Source organism: Ceratotherium simum, chromosome 10 (assembly GCF_057802395.1).
Source record: "Ceratotherium simum simum isolate JZ-2026a chromosome 10, ASM5780239v1, whole genome shotgun sequence".
Lineage (NCBI taxonomy): Eukaryota > Metazoa > Chordata > Mammalia > Perissodactyla > Rhinocerotidae > Ceratotherium > Ceratotherium simum.
In genome coordinates this window covers 66,966,302-66,984,198 of record NC_141909.1, presented here as the reverse complement: position 1 = coordinate 66,984,198, position 17,897 = coordinate 66,966,302, and the positions used below count along the sequence as shown (strand labels likewise).

The window sequence follows — 17,897 nt, the reverse complement described above, 5'->3', positions numbered from 1 at the left end:
ATGATTTTAATGCTTGAGTAAAGTATAAATTAATCTGGCAATGGGGAGCTACTGAAGATTTTGCTGCATTGGAATATAATGGTTAGACTGGACTTTAGGAAGGTTAATCTAATGATAATGCATAGCAGAAAAGAGAGTATTAAGAGCATGAGACATGAGATATGGGTGACTAACAATGGTTTGTAAGAATTGGAGAGAAAGGAGGTAAAAATGACTCACAATTTTCAAGTCTGAACACTGAGATTGGTACTGCCAATTATAGAAAAAGGCAACAGAAAAGCAGTTGTTTATGGGGAGAAAGAAAATGGCATATGTTTTAGATAACTTTTTGTTAAGACTCATTGGTGTATCCAAGGAGAAATATTAAGATGAATATTAGAAACATTCTCCTGGGGTTCTAAGGAGAACAAGTACAAGAAACACAGATTTCATGGTTAAATGTGCCCAAGTGGTAGCTGAAGCCATCGGAAGTGCATATAAAAAGCAGAGTCTGGTTCTTGGAAGAACTTTAATAAGACTCATTTTAAGGCAAGGAAGAAGAGGAGTCGGAAAAAAGAACCAGAAAGGTAGTTAGAGATGTGGTCAGAGACAAGCAGAAGAGAGAGTTCTGTAAAGCAAGCAATTAACCACACAGTTAATGTAGCAAGAAAACTTTTAGAGAAATCTGCCCAAGTTTTACTAAATATTATTCAACTCTAGTAGTAATTATCAATTCATCTTCATATCAAGTAGAAAATAGGAATATATTTCTATACCAGGCTTACATTTTTGGAAATTGAGTCATAATTTAGTGTGTTGTAAATCAGATTATGCACAAAAACTTTGAAAATCAAATGCATTGTTTTCAACACTTCATTTCAATATCCACATCCATGTTTATAAATCTGTCAATCTCTGAACAGCCATATATATTTACATATAATTAAAATAATAATTATATCTATATAACTTATAATAAATTTTAAATTCCACTAGGCTTCTTTACTTACTTTTCTATTAGATATGTCATCTAAAATTAAATATATTTCTTCACAATCAAAAAAGAAAGAGGAAAGGCGTAAAATAGAATAATGACAAGCGCCTGTTCCACTCTTGGTTTGCCTGTCTTTTATTAGTCTATGAGTCTGCTGGGGAGTAATTTCATTTATGGATGGATTAAAATGCTTTACTCCTTACCCTCAATCACTCATTCTTTTATGTATCCTCATATATGTACAATAGAAAGATATAAAATTTCTATTAATTTCCAAGTTAATAAATCAATTAAAATGAAATAACAATAACAACAAAAATAAATTATATTAATAAAAACAATGAATTACAGAATCCAAGTTGTCCCAAGCCTCATTACTGGGTGCGAAGTAAGTGAAAGACCCTTTTCCTTCGATCTCTTCTCTCAGTTTTGAGACATCAGAATAGCGCTGTGTTGTGGTGGCTCCCACGATGCCCAGCGTCCCGTAAACATGGTCAATGGGCAAAACTGAAACAAGCAAGAAATGAACAAGTACTTAGGATAATAGTTCAAGAAGACAATTTCACAATCATTTAAACTTTACACTAAGTTCGCCAATACGTTTAACTGATAATTTTAGCAATAAAATTTTATGAATCGTCAATTTTATATGAAAGTTACCTTTTGAGTGCTAAGTAATAAAAAAAAACTACTATTTCGTATATACTTTGTGTTGAATTTTAAATTATCATCCTGGTTTAACATTTAATCTATTTAGATGTCAATCCTGTGATGTCAATAATAGTTCAATTATACTTATCAGTAAATATCTCTGATTATTTCACTAAAAGAAAAAGATTCCCTTCACTTCTTACTGAGCATGGCAAAGGTAATATTCTGCTTCACGTTGGCTTAAAGCTCCTAACTAGTATAATACTAAATACAATATAAGACAGGAATATAATTTTTATAGATTTCGGTCCCTAAAAGAAATATGTAGACCTGCTTCTTTTCATCATAACTTTAGGAAGGAACTAGATTAAAGTATCTAACACTTCCATAATATTTCTCCTGAACTTCAGAAGAAAGATTAATGTATGAATGTCAACCTGAAGGTTGTTGCAGCCAACTTATTTTTTCTGACCCTATCTGATTTGAAAATTAGTATGATTGGATAATATCATAGGATAAATGGTTATTACGTTTGTGAATATACCAAGTCTAGGTGATACAATAAGTTAAATTATAAAATCAGGACTTTAAAAGACCTGAAAAGAAATAAAATGAGTCAAAATTAAAAGTAACAGGGTTCCATGTATGTCTTATGCCTAACTTGAAAAAACAAATCCTCGAGAAAGATCTGACTTGATAGTATTTATGTAAAAAAGACCTGATATCAATTTTAATTGCACATTCAATATGAGCTAATGATATGACATAGTTACCAATGACATTAACTAAAGCTCATGGGCCCCCAAAAGTGAGGTATTTGTCTTGCTGTTCTCTCAGCTGCTTGGAACTACATGGATTATAGACACCAGTCTGGGATCATATTCAAAAAACAGATAACTGGATTGAAGATTTTTATGGGTTGGTGTTCATGATGGTGAGGGCTCCAAAGTCTATATCCCCAGAAGAACTGGGGATAGTTAGCCAGGAGAAGAGAAGATCTTTTGGAGAAGAGAAAGTAGCTGGAAGAAAGGTGTGATGATTGGTGTTAAATATCTGAATGGCTGTCATTTCAAAGAGGAAATAGATGAATTATTTTTTCTCTAGTTGGCAGAGTTATAAGAAATCAGCCTTCAATATGAGGAACATTATAAAATCAGAGCTGTTCAATTAAAGAAGATGATGCTTTGCCAAGTAGTCAGCTCCGTGTTTCTAGACAAGTTCAAACAGAGGGATTTTGTAAAAGGGATTTTTGTTCTTGAAGGAAAGTTGAATCAATTTAAATATATGACTCAGCTTCTGTTGTATTGTCCAGCATCCAGTGTATCAGAAGTATGTTTTAATACTTTATCACCACAATAAATTCATGATTAGCATCAAGATATGGGGACTATATCTTGGATTTATCATGGTGCTAAATGCACACACACACACACACACACACACGCACGCACGCACACACTTGGCTTCTCTACAAGCTACCTCAACTCTTTTCCTCATACAAGACAAGTTCCTCATTGGATTTAGTAATTGAAATTTTACCTGCTGGGCAGCCTTTCATTCCTTCCATTCTCATATAACCAGGGCAACATTCGTATAACACAGTCCTGTACATTGGAAGAAAATTAATATTAAAATGGGGAACTACATAGGATACATTTCACATAAACTTAGCAAAGCATATCACTTATTACCATGGTTTACTGAGAATCTAAAAACCATTTTATCTTTCTGACACCAAGGTATTTATATTAGTCTAATTTCCCTCTATAGCCTCATGGCATGGTGGAAAAGTTCCAGAATATTGAGCCAGAAGAATGAAGTTTGGTTCCCCAGTTCCAATCCTTAGTAGATGTGTGACCTTGAGCAAGTCATTTAACAAATTTGGGTCTCAGTTTCCCCAACTATATCACATGGATATAGTAGCTACAACACCTACTCGCAGGGTAGAAGTGAATCTCAAATAAAACAATGCTTTGGAAATCCTTTTGGAAACTATAAATAGCTAGAAATGTTCATTAGGGTAAGGTTATTGGAAACTAGAACCATCAGGAAATACATCAACCCATTCCAACCAATAAAATGCTATCCCATTGCTAACTAAAATAATGCTATTTTTGGATTGAATTGCCAGTAGAGTTATTAATTTGATGATATTAAAGACAACCTTTAAAATCTTCTATTTATTTTTATTTTTGTAAAATTTGGAAAGATAATTTAAATGTTTGTTTTGAGTTATTAGAATATAATATTCAAAAAAATGCTATGCTGTTCAAAGTTAACAAGGTGTGTTAAGTTATATACAGTCAATAATTAATTAAGGCAACAGACCAGAAAATTCAAGCAAACAAAGATATATGCAAAATAACTTTGTCTAATTTACTATATTTTGAAGGAAAATAGTAACCTGAAATCATCTATATAATTGCTTCCATTTTCCACTTTATAAGAAATATAATCCTGATCTTCATTTAATCAAATTTTATTTGAAATTTTCTGGACTTCTTCAGGATCTAGCATAGGTAGTACTTTTAATTAAAATTTTACATAATGCTTTGTTTCCTCTCAATAGAAATATGAAGAAGAATTTATCAAACAATTGGAAATAGGGAGAATATTACAATTAAAGAGAAAATACAGACATTTTGTAATTTTTAATTCATAAAGTACGTCACACAAGCTTAAGATAATTACTTATATATTTTCTTGCAATTCTGTAATTAAACATACATTAGCTAATTTAGACATTATTACTTTCTGGCTTTTTATCTAGTTATGATAATTGTACTCAAGAAGTATGAATGAATGAAAGAATTTGGACATATTTAGAAGAAATATCCCCAACTATAACAATAAAAAAATTTTTTCTTGGTATGATAAAAATTACAATAAAAACACATTTTTAAAAAGTGGAATTTTTGGGGTACAAGATATTGTCTTATATCGTAAAAAAAATAAATAAGCTTTTCAGATTGAAGCCAAGTCCATTAATTGATTATGGTCCTGCTTGTGACCTTGGATTCCTGTTTCTCTATTTTTTTTTTTAAGATTTTATTTATTCATTTTTTTCCCCCCAAAGCCCCAGCAGATAGTTGTATGTCATAGGTTCACATCCTTCTAGTTGCTGTACGTGGGACTCGGCCTCGCGCTGGACGGAGAAGTGGTGCCTTGGGGCGCGCCCGGGATCCGAACCCCGGCCGCCAGCATCAGAGCGCGCGCACTTAACCGCTAAGCCACAGAGCCGGCCCTCTATTTTCTTAATGTAAAATTTTAAAAGCACAATGTAATGTTGTTTGTAGATAGACATATATAGGTAGTAAAATATGAAAAGATGAATGAAAAAAAAATTTCTAGTATGGAATATTGGCTTAAGGATAGTCAATAGATAAGAAGATAGAGAAAATTAAGTGAGAAATGCCAATTTCAGTTGTTCTCTAATTTTAAAATAATTTCAAGGATAATTGGTATTGGAAACATATACAACCTATATGGAAGCCTTATGTAAATATGGCCCCTGAAATAATTTTATTTACATGGATCCTCATAAAAATCAATTTGAATATTTGGATGCCAAGGGATTGATTAAGAATTGCTTATACATTATCTTTAGCATATATTGTAAACAATTAAAAAATTAGATACATAATTTTTAGGTCAGGACTGATAATACTTTAAAATAGCAAATAGAAGAGGAAATTGTTAATGTAATGAAAATTTCTATAACGCATGCCAATACAACCCAAGGATCAGCCTTAATGTAACGAATTAATGCACAAGATGGGATAAAATTTCAAGAGTCAATTGCAATTTCAGCTAATAGTTGAACAATTTGGTTATCTGAGTTGAGGTTTTAAAAACAAAAAAGCAGTTTTTTTCAGGAGAACTTTTATGCTACATGTACTCAAAGTACCCATGTAGTCAGTAGGACAAAACAAGAGTTAAAGAAAAACTCATTGCTATGCACATCTCTGAAAGTGAGAAATTTATCTTTGTTTTCTGAATAGTATCCCAAATCTCATGAAAATGTCACTGACATTCTTTAAAGGAAGTCTACAAAACACTCTATTACCAGGCCAAAATATATTGTGGGAAATATCATAAACCTAGGAAATGTCATGTTTTTCATTAGACCTGCACAGTTACTTCCCCTAAATCCCCAAAGCAAGTGTTCAACCAGAAGAGAAACATTTCTGTCAACTGATTCATAAAGTCATAAAGATGTCTTTGAAAATTTTAGCAGCTGCAAGCAGATGGCAAATCAGGCATTCTTCTTGTCAATATCATTGATTTCTTTCCTTATTTGAAACTAGCAACTAGCATTTACATTTATTCCAGAACACAGATGTAAATGTGTTTGTGAAAATGAAGCTACTTGGAGGAAATAGCTAATATAATGAAACAAAGGAGACATTGTTCTATTTCTGGTAAAAAGCCAGGCTTCAAAGCAGGGATTTTTGTTTTTTTAATGGAAAGCTAGAAAGAATCTTGGCATATGTTTAGTATAGGCCTTGGCATCTCTAATATATTTAGATGGTTGTAAGATTATATCACACTTCCTTAACATCCAGGAAGGATGTAATAAAGATTTCCCCTAAATATTTCAGAGACCTGGTCTTTTCTTATGTAGTTGGTGTGCATTCCAAATATGCCTCATGGTAACCAAGAATATCAAGAACAAACGGAGGAGAATCCAGAGCCCTGGTGTTCCAAGCTGGGCCCTGGCCTGCAGCGTGCCCAAGTTCTCTGTAACCACTGACTGACATGGTAATTATGTGAATGACTCAAGTCTGGCAGCTGTCTGCAAACTACTAGGAATAATGTCCAGGTCAAAAAGTAACATCAGTTGAAACCCTGTTAAGCCAATGAGCAGGAAGGGGCAGCAATGTCCTGTGGTGTCCTAGACTTGGGGAGGTATAGTCCAGCTAAGGTTATGCCTCGAATACATGATTCTTATTTGGAAATAAAGATAATCCTATGCATTTAAATAGGCATCTGCTCGTAACTCCTTTCCCATCTGCATATATCAAGTTGTTTGAAATAGTTTAAAGACAATTGAGATTGTGAGTTAGAGTTACTTACCAATTTTACATTTGTCAATTCACTTTACTTTCAGAAACTCTGTAAGTATTAAATTCACATTTCACAGTTAAAGAAACAGAGACTCCAAGAGGTTAAATGATTCCGTATTTAGCATTTGTACCAAAATTATTAAGTTAGGAATAAGTTTTTAACGCTCTCCAATCCTTCCACCCTATTTAGGGTAACTGAAGTTTAATGATGATGTGCTTAGCAGGTTCTCCTTCCAGAACCAGAACTCTGGTTCTCAGGTTTCTCTGATGGAGGATGGGGTCCAATTAATAGGAAACAAGGAGGAGCCATTTCCTCTGTTTACTTGAGTGAGGAGAACATCTCTAACCTTTTTGATTTAGTAACTTATTCTATCTATGACTCAGCTCCTTCACTTTAAAGTGAAGAATTTGGACCACATGAGCAGTTCTCAACCTTTATATTTTTATTGTATATTTTCTACCAGGATTGTATTTTTTCTACCAATATTTATTGATAGACTAAACCAATAAGCATGTCTATCAAGTAATAAAAAGTGTTTTCCAATTTTAAATTAATTGTTGAAATATGTAATTAAGTTAAAGAGTAGCTGTCATTTTGGCTATTGAAATAGTAATTACAGTGGTGGATTTGATCACCTTTGTGGACCCTTGGGGATCTGGCAGTTTGGAATGGAATGACTGGATTAAATGAAGAGATGAAATTTAAGTCCTTTCCAACCTTAAGCTTTGATGAAAACTCGGAGGGAAACCAGAGTACTTGAGATAATTTCCAAATGACTGTAGGCAAACAATGTGTGCCTCAAAACCCCTGATATTTCAGATCAATTTGTTCTTCTGGCCCATTTTTTAATAAAATGAGGAAACTGAGGCATAGAGGTTAATTTACTTGCCTAAGATGAAAGAGGGCTAACCCAGGAGTAGAAATGACGTAGTCAATCTCTCACACTGATTCTGTACCAAATCACATTGCCCTGTGATTGGCCTCCTTGGATGTCCACGATACAAAGATTCAGGCCTAATGAGAGTTCCACTAGCATAGGGACAAATGCAGGAAAAATTTCTTTATGAATATATGTGATCCTTTTTGAAAAAAAAAGCTCACAATTTTGAGAGTATTTTCAAGAAAAATGGTGCATACGCCCAAGAAAAGGCAAAGACACCATGGTGCTGTCTTTGGGACTGGCACATTAGGAAAAAGATGAGACTTACGTTTTCTTTCCACAGATGGCACCTTGATACCAGTTCCTACATGTGCTGAAGTATTTCTTTTTGGTGCCCAGAATCTGTTGAAGGGCACAGACATTTGGGCTGGAAGACAGAGGGAAGGAAAGAGAGTTAACATCCTAATGATGACTCTTTTTTCATGTCTACAGGTCAGATGGTAAAAAAAAAAAAAAAAAAGTTAACATATGGATTTGATTTTCAAAGATGTGATTCTAGTCTTGCACAAATCTGATTCTTGATCTGATCCTACTGAATCACTGGAAAAACTAAAATCTATGGGAGAGAAAGAGAGAGAGAAAATTATACATCCCTGAGAGTAAAACAAACACCAGTGTTTCAAAAGTTAATCTAATAGGAATATTCAGGCAGCATTAAGCTTAACGCAATTTTGTTTTCATATGTCTTATGACTTTTAATAGTAGATAATCCACTAATCCTTTTTAAACCAAACATGTGCTCATTTGGGGTGTGGGGGTGCCTTTAGGGCTCTCTGGAACAGTGAAGGATCAGAGAGTAAGAGACAAGTTTTACTATGTCCAAAGACACTACACTCTGTAATTTTCTAGGTAAGTAATCACAGAAGTAGATGAGTGTTAAAATTAACTTAAATAATACAGTTGCACAAAAGAAACTTTATTCTTTTGAATGGAAGTAATAGATCAGAACATCCTCTGCCAGAATTTTAAGTGTTTTTCTCTCTTAAAGAGATGGAAGTCTTCTTTACACTGTAAGGCAAGGGAGCTTTTGAGCATTATGAAAATCCCTCTGAGACATAGGAAGAAGAGCCAAGATTCATTTAAAAAAAATGATAAATGATTGGTTAAGTTACTAAATTATGTCTGATAACTTAAAAAATGTTAAATTGTAGTTGAATTTATTCCATGAAATATAAATTGTTTCTGCAAATTTTACAGAATGTAAATTTAAAAGCATTCTTAAATGCTTCAAAGTATTCAGAGAACTAGTTAACATTACCCATTATTTAATTTTCATACATAACTTAAATGCAATTTTTCCTAACATCATGTGAGATATTTCAAAGCTGTTTACATAATGAGAGCCACTAACCATAGATTCTCTAATTTTGAAAACTTCATTCCAGATTTTTAGAAGGAAATAAAAACACAAATAAACTGAATCATAAAGAAATGTTCTGTTAAATTTTTTTAATTAGATTAAAATTATATAATAGTTCATAAAAAGCAATTATACATGTTATTTTGACAGTAATTCTTAAAGTTTAAAATGCATATATAAATCACAGAATACTAATTTTTTCCTATTTCTTATTACTTTGCAATAAGTAGAAAAAACCCTGAGGTGTATGTAAGGAACTTTATGTGTACTTGCACATACAACAAGCTGAGGAAAAAAAAAAAAAGATTATAAAACCAAACCACTGACTTACCCCTGATCTCGGCCCCTGATACGGCTATGAGCCAGGATTTTGTCATAATGACCATTGGCGTTTGCAGGGTTAACAACAAACAGCAAGAGTAGAGAGAATATGAGTAAGAAAGGAATCATCTTTAGTCTCTCCGTTGCAGTGAGTCCACGAAGAGAACTGGCAGTGGGCTTTGGAGAGCTCAGCGTTTATATACATGTGAGAGCTGGGGGAGGGAACACTGCCTCAACCTGGGAATCTGAACTCTCTCCAAAAACATCAGCACTTCCAGTTGCCAACTGAAATCCACTTCTGTCAGTTATGTTTACTGAACACATGGAGCCTCTCTTTCTTCTCATTATGAAGAAGATATTTCTTTGTATATTATTGACGTTCCTCTTTATTTTTAATAACTGACTCATTGCATGTTCATACTTCAGTTTTATTCTTTTGTAATTTAGGGGTTTTTTTTGTGGCAAATGATTTTGTTTGGATATTAAGGAATATTCTACAATCTATCCCTTCAGAGTACATGTCCCTGTGCCCAATGAGATCATGATTTGATCTTATCACATCTTGTCACATTCAGTTCACATCAGAACTGAAAGGTTATTATTTTTTACAAGAAAACAAAGGTAGATGTAAGTTTGATAATTACAAGGGAGTAATGGCTGTTGATTAAAAACAAATGTTAAATATATTTAAAGCTTGCACAAAACATGAAATAATTCTAACTTGCTGATTAAACATGCAGGAGACACCACCTTTTCCTTGCAATCTCGCTAAACTGGGGAGATACCCCCATTTCACCTCTTTTTTCAAATATCAAAGAATAGAGTTAACATAAATCTAGTTCTGGCAACTTTCTCTAACTTTTGAAATGAAGCAGAAAAGAAAAATACCTGTGCTTCATTGTCTTTTCATTACATGCTTCCCATGATGTTGAGCATCTCTAGGCAGCACATCTACTGATAACTACTGGGCAAAAGCATCCCCTATCGGAAGCAAGTATTACTAATCTAACTGTAATCGAATAATTAAATTCATATTAAGAAGAAAGGACATTGCCAGAATTCTTCTGATTTCATCAAAAGTAACTAAAGCCTCTTAATGTTACTCTATGCGATTCCTACCCAAGGGAATTCTTAGCACATGACATGTCAAGTGTTCAGAACACTTTAGATAAAAGAAATCTGAATGTCAGAAGTCAGCAGTAAGCTGAAATGATAACTGCAGTGAGTGTCCATGAATAAACAAGTTACACGCTATCCTAAAATAAAAATATTATTCAAATATGTCTTGGTGCAAATTGGTCCCACCATAATGGCACATCAGTTTTGTTTCCCCACTGGCAATAGAGAAATTTTACATTGAATCTCTATGTGGTCCAATGGGAAGGGCTTTTGGGGGAGGATAGATTGGGTCAGAAAGGATTCTAAGTATCAGGAAGGTTATATTAAGCTTGCTATAGGATTTTGTCTTGGGACACTAAAATAATTCTGCAACTTGCTGCTAGTTTATTAAGAAAGCATACAGTGAAACAATAAATTCTGAAATATGATTCAGAGGCCTCTTTCTGATTTGAAAATCTTGGTATTAGTGTATAGAATATAAAAGAGCAACTCGAAAGAAGAGCTGGAAAGGAGACAGTATAAAAGATAAATTATATTCTTTCCCTACTCCCTTGTGGAAAGAAGAAAATTAGTCTATCATTTATCTTTCTCTGAATGGAATTATTCTAACTTCCTCTATATGTCACTGGCTTGCTTTATATAATAGATTTCTATTACTCTTATGTCGTGCAAATTGTAGATGGTCAGTAATTGCTTGTTGAGAAGGAGGAAAGATTTTTATGACAAAAATTCTGCTTAATATTAGTAAATTAGCTGTTAGAACATTATTGGTAAGATAGTTATATAAAAGTCTTCAATTCTAGACTGGTTAGACATTATAATGTAGATTACTTATCTTCCAAAACATAACAATAGAATTTTGGAATTACAGAGGAATAAATCAAACTCAAAATATAGAAATCTCTCCAACATCACCAGTATAAATAGTCATTCACTCTTTACTGGGATGCCCACTATTAATGCAAGCCTTTTCATTTTAGACAGCTGCAATTGTTTATAAGGTTTTCTGTAATGAAGCTGAAATCTGCTCAAATCCAATAGGGTTTGATTGGACAGGAAGGAATGACATATAGAGAGAAAGAGATATTGACTTGGATAATATGTATCAAGAGTAAAGAGTTCTTTACATACAGTCAAGGATGAAAATATAGACTTGACTATGCGTATAGAGGTGAAGGCAGAATCAATAATTTTCTGTTACTTGCTTTCTTAATAGTGCCTGCAATAAAATGAAAATATGTTGATTATTTTCAAGAACAATTTTGACCCAGTTGTTCCTGTGACCACAATTTTATTCATTGGAATCAACGGCTTCCATTCATCCTGATTCCTTCAGTGGTCTAAATGGACAAATAATTGCACGAGATGAGTTGTGAAAATGGATATGCATTTGTATTTCAAAAGAGGACTGCTTCCTTCTGACAGGAGGTATAGGTTTACTTTTTGCCAAAAGCGTGATATATGCTCATATAATAAAAAGAGGGTTCTTAAATCTTTCTTTTCAAAGTTTCAAATAACAGAGTCTTAGATCTAACCATCCTGAGCCTCATATTGGAACTTGTACAAGTCCCATGGAAGTCAGTAAATGCTAGCCCTCAACAAATATTTACACTCAGTATGAGCAATGCCATCAAGGAAAATCTTGAAAATGAGGGCCAGATTGTACATATAAACTACATGTAAATTTAGAGGTTGGAGAACATTCCAAGAGAAGGAAAGTGTCAGGGTAAATATAAAAACATTAAAGCATTGCAACTTGAAAAGCTGCGCCCAGCCCAGAAGTGAGATATTACCCAATATTCTACAGCGGGAGAAAGTCTACGCAACTACTTTAGCCAGGATCCTGGTTTCAGGGAGGCTAGCAATTGAACCCTTGTCCATAGCTGACAGTTTGGGGTAGGGGGAGGGAAGGAAACAGTTCCGGAGAATGAGAAGAAAAGATAGTCTAAGTTGTCGAGAAAAGACTGAAAAATCTTGAGAGGGACACAATTCTCTCCTTTCAGAGCACTCATCAAGGGTCAGTCTCTGTCTCTCTCTTTCCACACAGCACACTTGTTATTCTGCTTCGTGAAAGGATCCTGACCCTGGGTTGGCCACATAATTTTCTCAGCAGTTTGGAGAAAGTCTGAAATCTTGGCAATTAAATCTGACTTTCAGGGTTGCAAAGTCTGACCTGGAAATTAAGTCATTAATGAAAAAGAAATGGTTTACTATGCGACCAAAGAAAAATAATGTGTCTGAAAGACAGAGACATTTGTTTCCAGCTATCAGGATGCTACTTTACTGGCAGTTTGCAAATTATCCAGTGGATCTTTGTAGCAAGGCTTGTAGCCTCTGGAGACTGTGTGAAGTCATTGTGATACCATGCTTACTCTCACTAGTCATGTAACCTACATTAAACTTGCCCTACACTCTCTGGGATTGGATATGGCTTGTGGTTCAACAAACCTGGATACTCAAGCTAAGAGCAGATTTTTTCAAACAGAATTTCCTTGGTTTTGAATGATTGAGTGGTCATTTGCCCCAAGTTATTTCTAAACCCCTGCTTTTTAACGTATGGTCTGTGGGATCTTGAAAACATTTCTTGAGTATCACTTTGCTTTCTTTTTGGCCTGTTTATAAACTACAGGCAATAGAATTTACTCATAAAACGTGATAAGGCCTTTAAGTTAATGTCACCCCTTCTTGGGGCAGCACTTCTCAGTGTCCACACACCTTGGCCAGTGAGGTTCTCAGCCTTCCCTGGTACCTGGGTTTGCAGCCCTGTAAAAGGAAGTTCTGGCAAAGATCCAGTGATCTTTGTTTCCTTTGAGCAAGGGAAACTGTTTTCTTAAAATTATTAGATGATGCTGAACTAGGCCAACAGTAGAAGGAATTCAAATTAAGCAAAAATTAAATTTTATGATTTCTCCCCTCTTTAAAATATTTATACAGCTAAAATAAAATTGAACATCAATGGCCGACTTGAAGAGGTCAAAGGGGTGATATGTAGGCTCGGATATTTGTGGCTGACACATTGGAAAGCCTACAAGATGGGGGACCTCCTAAGCCATGCTCCCAAAATATTTCCAATGGATTTCCTCCTCTATGCCCATAGATATTCCTGGCATCTTCTGGCTTAACATTTCTAAGATAATGAAATCATATTCAGAGAAAGAGATAACTAACTCGACCCCAAAGTAGACATTAAATGATGTCTCTTTAATGTCAACTCATTTAGAAGCAGAACAGAAGGTTTTCTGCTATGAATGTAGGTAGCATGCTGTCTTTCCTGTAGAAATTTTGACTCATTTCCTTTAAAAGTCTATCAAGTCACAAATCTCACTCTAATACTAAGTAATCAATGTAACTATTTGTCCCTAATTGAGCTGGGTACTTCTGAAATTTTAAAACTGGGTGCTTATTAGCAGCATTTCTTATTAGCAGCATTTCTTATTAGCAGTATTTACTTGTATTTCTCTGGAGACATCTAGTGGAGAAAGTGCAGTACACATTTCTAGAAGCACAGACACCATCTATTACATTTTAATTAAAGTAATAATTAATATGAAATTGATATAAAAAAGTCTTAAACATTTTACATGCATTTTGAAATGCCAAGTAACTGAAGATTACTAACAGTCTCTTATATAAAATATTTTAAAGCTGACTCAGATTGACCACGATAAATGATACCAAATCTGGATGAAAAGGGAAAAATCTAGTCTTGTTTTTGTTTGTATGTGGCTGAAGAATGAATTGCTTCATTTTTTATCTGATATTTTTGTTGTTGTTCTACAGTGACATGGACTAGTGACAAGAATAAGAAATTGTGAATAAGAAATTGTGACAGATTTTTCTACATCAAATAAATGATTGGAAATAATCACTTCCATAGTCTGATTTCACTCATTGCTCCCCCTTATGTTTATCGACGCTTTATTTCTCATCTCTAGCACACTTGATACTGTTGACATTGTGCCTTTCATCTCTTCTTTCATTTAGATCTGGACAACTTTGCTTCAGAGACAATTAAGACCCTAGTCATCATCTGTCTGCCACTCACAAATAACTTCTAATATTCTTTCAGATCAGACTGGAAGATGAAGGGATGGATAATTGCTGCAATTAAAACAACTCTAGACATCCATCTCTTATAGTACTAGAATTTCAACATCCCATCCGGCACATTTGGTCTGCTGAAAGAATGGTCTGAATTATGTAACTTCATAATTTATAATCATCCATTTATCACCTCCTGGGACCCTTTCCCTCTGAAACAAAAATATTCTCAGGTCCTTTACTTAGACCTCTGTCTGCTGATATCTCCTCTGTTTATTTGTCTGTGTCAACCTTGTCCTCAAATTCTTTTCATCTTCTATTTCCAGTGTTTGCAATACACGGTCTGTATTCTCTCTCTCTCCACACCTGAGAAACTTCTTGTACTTCTTCCCAGGAAAAACACCGCCCAAATTGGAGTTACTTCTCAGTTTTCAACCGTAGTCTGTCTGCTCTACTCAAAGACATCGAATATATTCTGCTCAAAAATAAACTGTGTTTCTCCACTTCTCCAGATATTGACCTTATATGATTAATTTCCAATTGCAGAGATTCAGTATTTTTACTGACAGAGATTCTTTCTTCTTACTCTCCCATATATCATGAGGTTTCCTCCTTTCCTTGCTCAAATTTACCCAAAAATATCACTTCTTTCTCTAAATGCATACATCTGATGAAGATTTTTATTCACTACAATTTTCTTATGTGCAAACCAATCTTGGGGTGCTGTGTTAGAACTCTGGGAGAACAAAAATGGAAAAGACTTGCTATTCGTTTTATGTTAACAAGTGTGCAACATGCTTTATATTTTTATTCTTGTTTTTAGAGACATCCATACTTGCGGAAAAAGTGGAATTAGAGAAGTCACAGGACCTCAGGTTAGGTCTATATGCATGACCTGCTCAGGGGTTTGGACATAGCTTCCCATTATATAATGAACAGCAGAAAAGAAGGTGACCTCGTTAGAAAAAGTTCTGGGAGGAAAATTATTCAAATGGACATAGAGACTAATTCTATGGTTCTTTTTCTTTTTCTTTTTTTTTTTGTGAGGAAGATCAGCCCTGAGCTAACATCCATGCTAATCCTCCTCTTTTTGTTGAGGAAGACCGGCTCTGAGCTAACATCTATTGCCAATTCTCCTCCTTTTTTTCCCCCAAAGCCCAAGTAGATAGCTGTATGTCATAGTTGCACATCCTTCTAGTTGCTGTATGTGGGACGTGGCCTCAGCATGGCTGGAGAAGCAGTGTGTCAGTGCGAGCCCGGAATCCAAACCTGGGCCACCAGCAGCAGAGCGCGCGCACCCAACCACTAAGCCATGGGGCCGGCCCTCTATGGTTCTTATTCAGGAAAAAAAAAGGCCTATAGTAGTTAATGGAAGCTTTGGCCTTTAAATGAGAAAAGAATCTTTGATTATTTAAGTCTGCTTTTAAGCTTCAGCACAGTTGTACATTTTTGCCCTCAAGTATGCAGACATTCGTTAAAATAATAACAACAATAACAGATATTCATTATAATGGATATATTCATGTATATTAACACTGTTTGGAGTTCATACACAAAGTAAAATGTAGTAGGAAAACCATTATTTTGGGTGGGAGTTGATAGTGCTGGTACAATAAGAAACTTTAATAGCCAAGCAGTGTAAGACCATAGAGGATGTAAATTAATAATTCCTAGGATGTAATTAATAATAATTAATTAATATGTTGGGAACTTCAATTTTGAAACAGATTACGTCAATTTTCCAGTTGTATTTAAACACCTATTAGCACATATTTTTACCATGCAGCAGCTTTTTCTCTAGTTTTTTCTCCCCTCTTCCGCTCTTACAAGGTTAATAGCCAGAGGGAATTGAGAAGAACAAACAAATCATTTGCCCAGGTTGACCTCCATTTTGGATATTTCTGCTTTGACAGAAGCCCAGTTGAAAGGAGGGAGCTCAGTTAATTTCTCGGGGTGTTCCAGTTGCTGCCTAACACGTCACTCCAGACTTCGTGGCATAAAATAGCAACCAATTTATTGCACTTGTGGTTTCTGCAGGTCAGGGATTCTGACAGCGCACAATGGGGATTGCTTATAATCCATCCTGCTCTGTGATGTCTGTGGCTTCAGCTGGGATGACCCAGAATGGCTGGGATGATTCCAATGACTGCCAGCTGCCAGCTGGAACACTTTGGACTGAAGAGGCTCCACTTCCTAGATAGTGTCTTCACCACATGTCCAGCATATTGGCAAGGATGACTGGAAGGCTGAGCTCAACTGAGACTGTCAAGGGGAGCATCTCCTTGTGGCCACTCTGGCATGGGGGCCTCAGAGTAGTTGGACTTCATACACTACAGCTCAGCCATCCACCTAACAAGCAGAATATGCATGAGCTTTTATCAGTTGACCTCAGAGCGCACGTGGAGATCTTCCGACGCATATGCTAATTGTTGAAGTTGTCACAAACCAGCCCAGATATAAGAGGAGAGCACATAGACTCAACCCCTTAATGACAGGAGGATCCAAATATTTGTGGCCATGAAAGAATGGCATTTAGGCCCTGAGACTCCTCATAGACCCAGAAATGCCTATGGAGCCCTCTAACCTGTGGTTAAATTAGATAATGTATGTGGAAGTACTATACATCTAATAGTTACTTTATTTTTATTTTATTTTCAGAAAATCACCCTGCTGTTAGTGCTTCATCTTCCTGTGTTCCTGTATTGCATTTCTTTTTGGAATTTTGCAGCTTGGATTAAATACAGTGTAAAAGACCTATCTGCTCAGGCAGGGAATGCTTTGAGCTTTTTGAAAGGAAACAACTTTTAATAATGGAAGAAAATTTAGAAAATATTTTGAAAATCAGGATGCAGAATTTTAAACTGGATCACTTTAGTATTTGAGCATCATATTGCAGACTAAAATGTCTGACCTCTAGTGGTTGCAACTAATTTTTGCAGCTGTAAATTGGTGTGTATTTTTTAGAGAGGAGTCTTCACAAAGTATTTTATGCTGTTTGATGCTGTCACAAATGGTAAATTTTTTCGATTTTGTAATTGTCCTCTGCTAGTATACATAAATAAAGTTGATTTTATATACTGATCTTGTATTGTGCAACCTTGGATATTTTCTAAATATCTTATTGTTATTGATTTCTATCTAATTTCATTTTGGTAATAGAACATTCTATGTATGATTTTAATGCTTTCATATTAACTGTGACTTTCTATGGTCCAACATATGATCTATCTTGGTAAATGTTTCCTGTCAATAAGTGTTAAATGTCAATAAAGTGAAGCTGGGGGATAGTGTTAAATCTTCAATATCTTTATCAATTGTATCATTACTTATTTTTTAAATCAATTCTTGAGAGAGGCATGTTGAAAACTGTTCTGATCAGTCTCCCTAGAGGCAGGTATGACTGTTCACTTAGGAATTTATTTAGA

At 34.8% G+C, this 17,897-nt stretch overlaps 1 protein-coding gene and 1 long non-coding RNA gene across 5 annotated transcripts in view; one reads left to right on the top strand and one right to left on the bottom strand.

Moving 5' to 3' along the window:
* The window catches only part of POSTN (periostin), a 34,278-nt gene extending 24,809 nt beyond the window's left edge, over nt 1–9,469 (bottom strand). For all 4 annotated transcript variants that reach the window (XM_004435339.2, XM_014791305.2, XM_014791304.2 and 1 more), the window contains exons 1-4: nt 9,323–9,469; nt 7,900–7,998; nt 3,164–3,228; nt 1,323–1,480 (exon numbers count right to left, since the gene is read on the bottom strand). In XM_004435339.2, coding sequence (XP_004435396.1) covers nt 1,323–1,480; nt 3,164–3,228; nt 7,900–7,998; nt 9,323–9,441 — 441 coding nt within the window. In that variant the 5' untranslated portion in view covers nt 9,442–9,469. The remainder of the gene's footprint in view (nt 1–1,322; nt 1,481–3,163; nt 3,229–7,899; nt 7,999–9,322) is intronic.
* LOC147916162 (uncharacterized) overlaps nt 1–15,347 on the top strand; it is a 331,839-nt gene extending 316,492 nt beyond the window's left edge. Inside the window, exon 5 of the long non-coding RNA XR_015553454.1 lies at nt 15,296–15,347. This is a non-coding gene — a long non-coding RNA (uncharacterized LOC147916162). The remainder of the gene's footprint in view (nt 1–15,295) is intronic.
* The last annotated feature ends 2,550 nt before the right edge of the window (nt 15,348–17,897 follow it).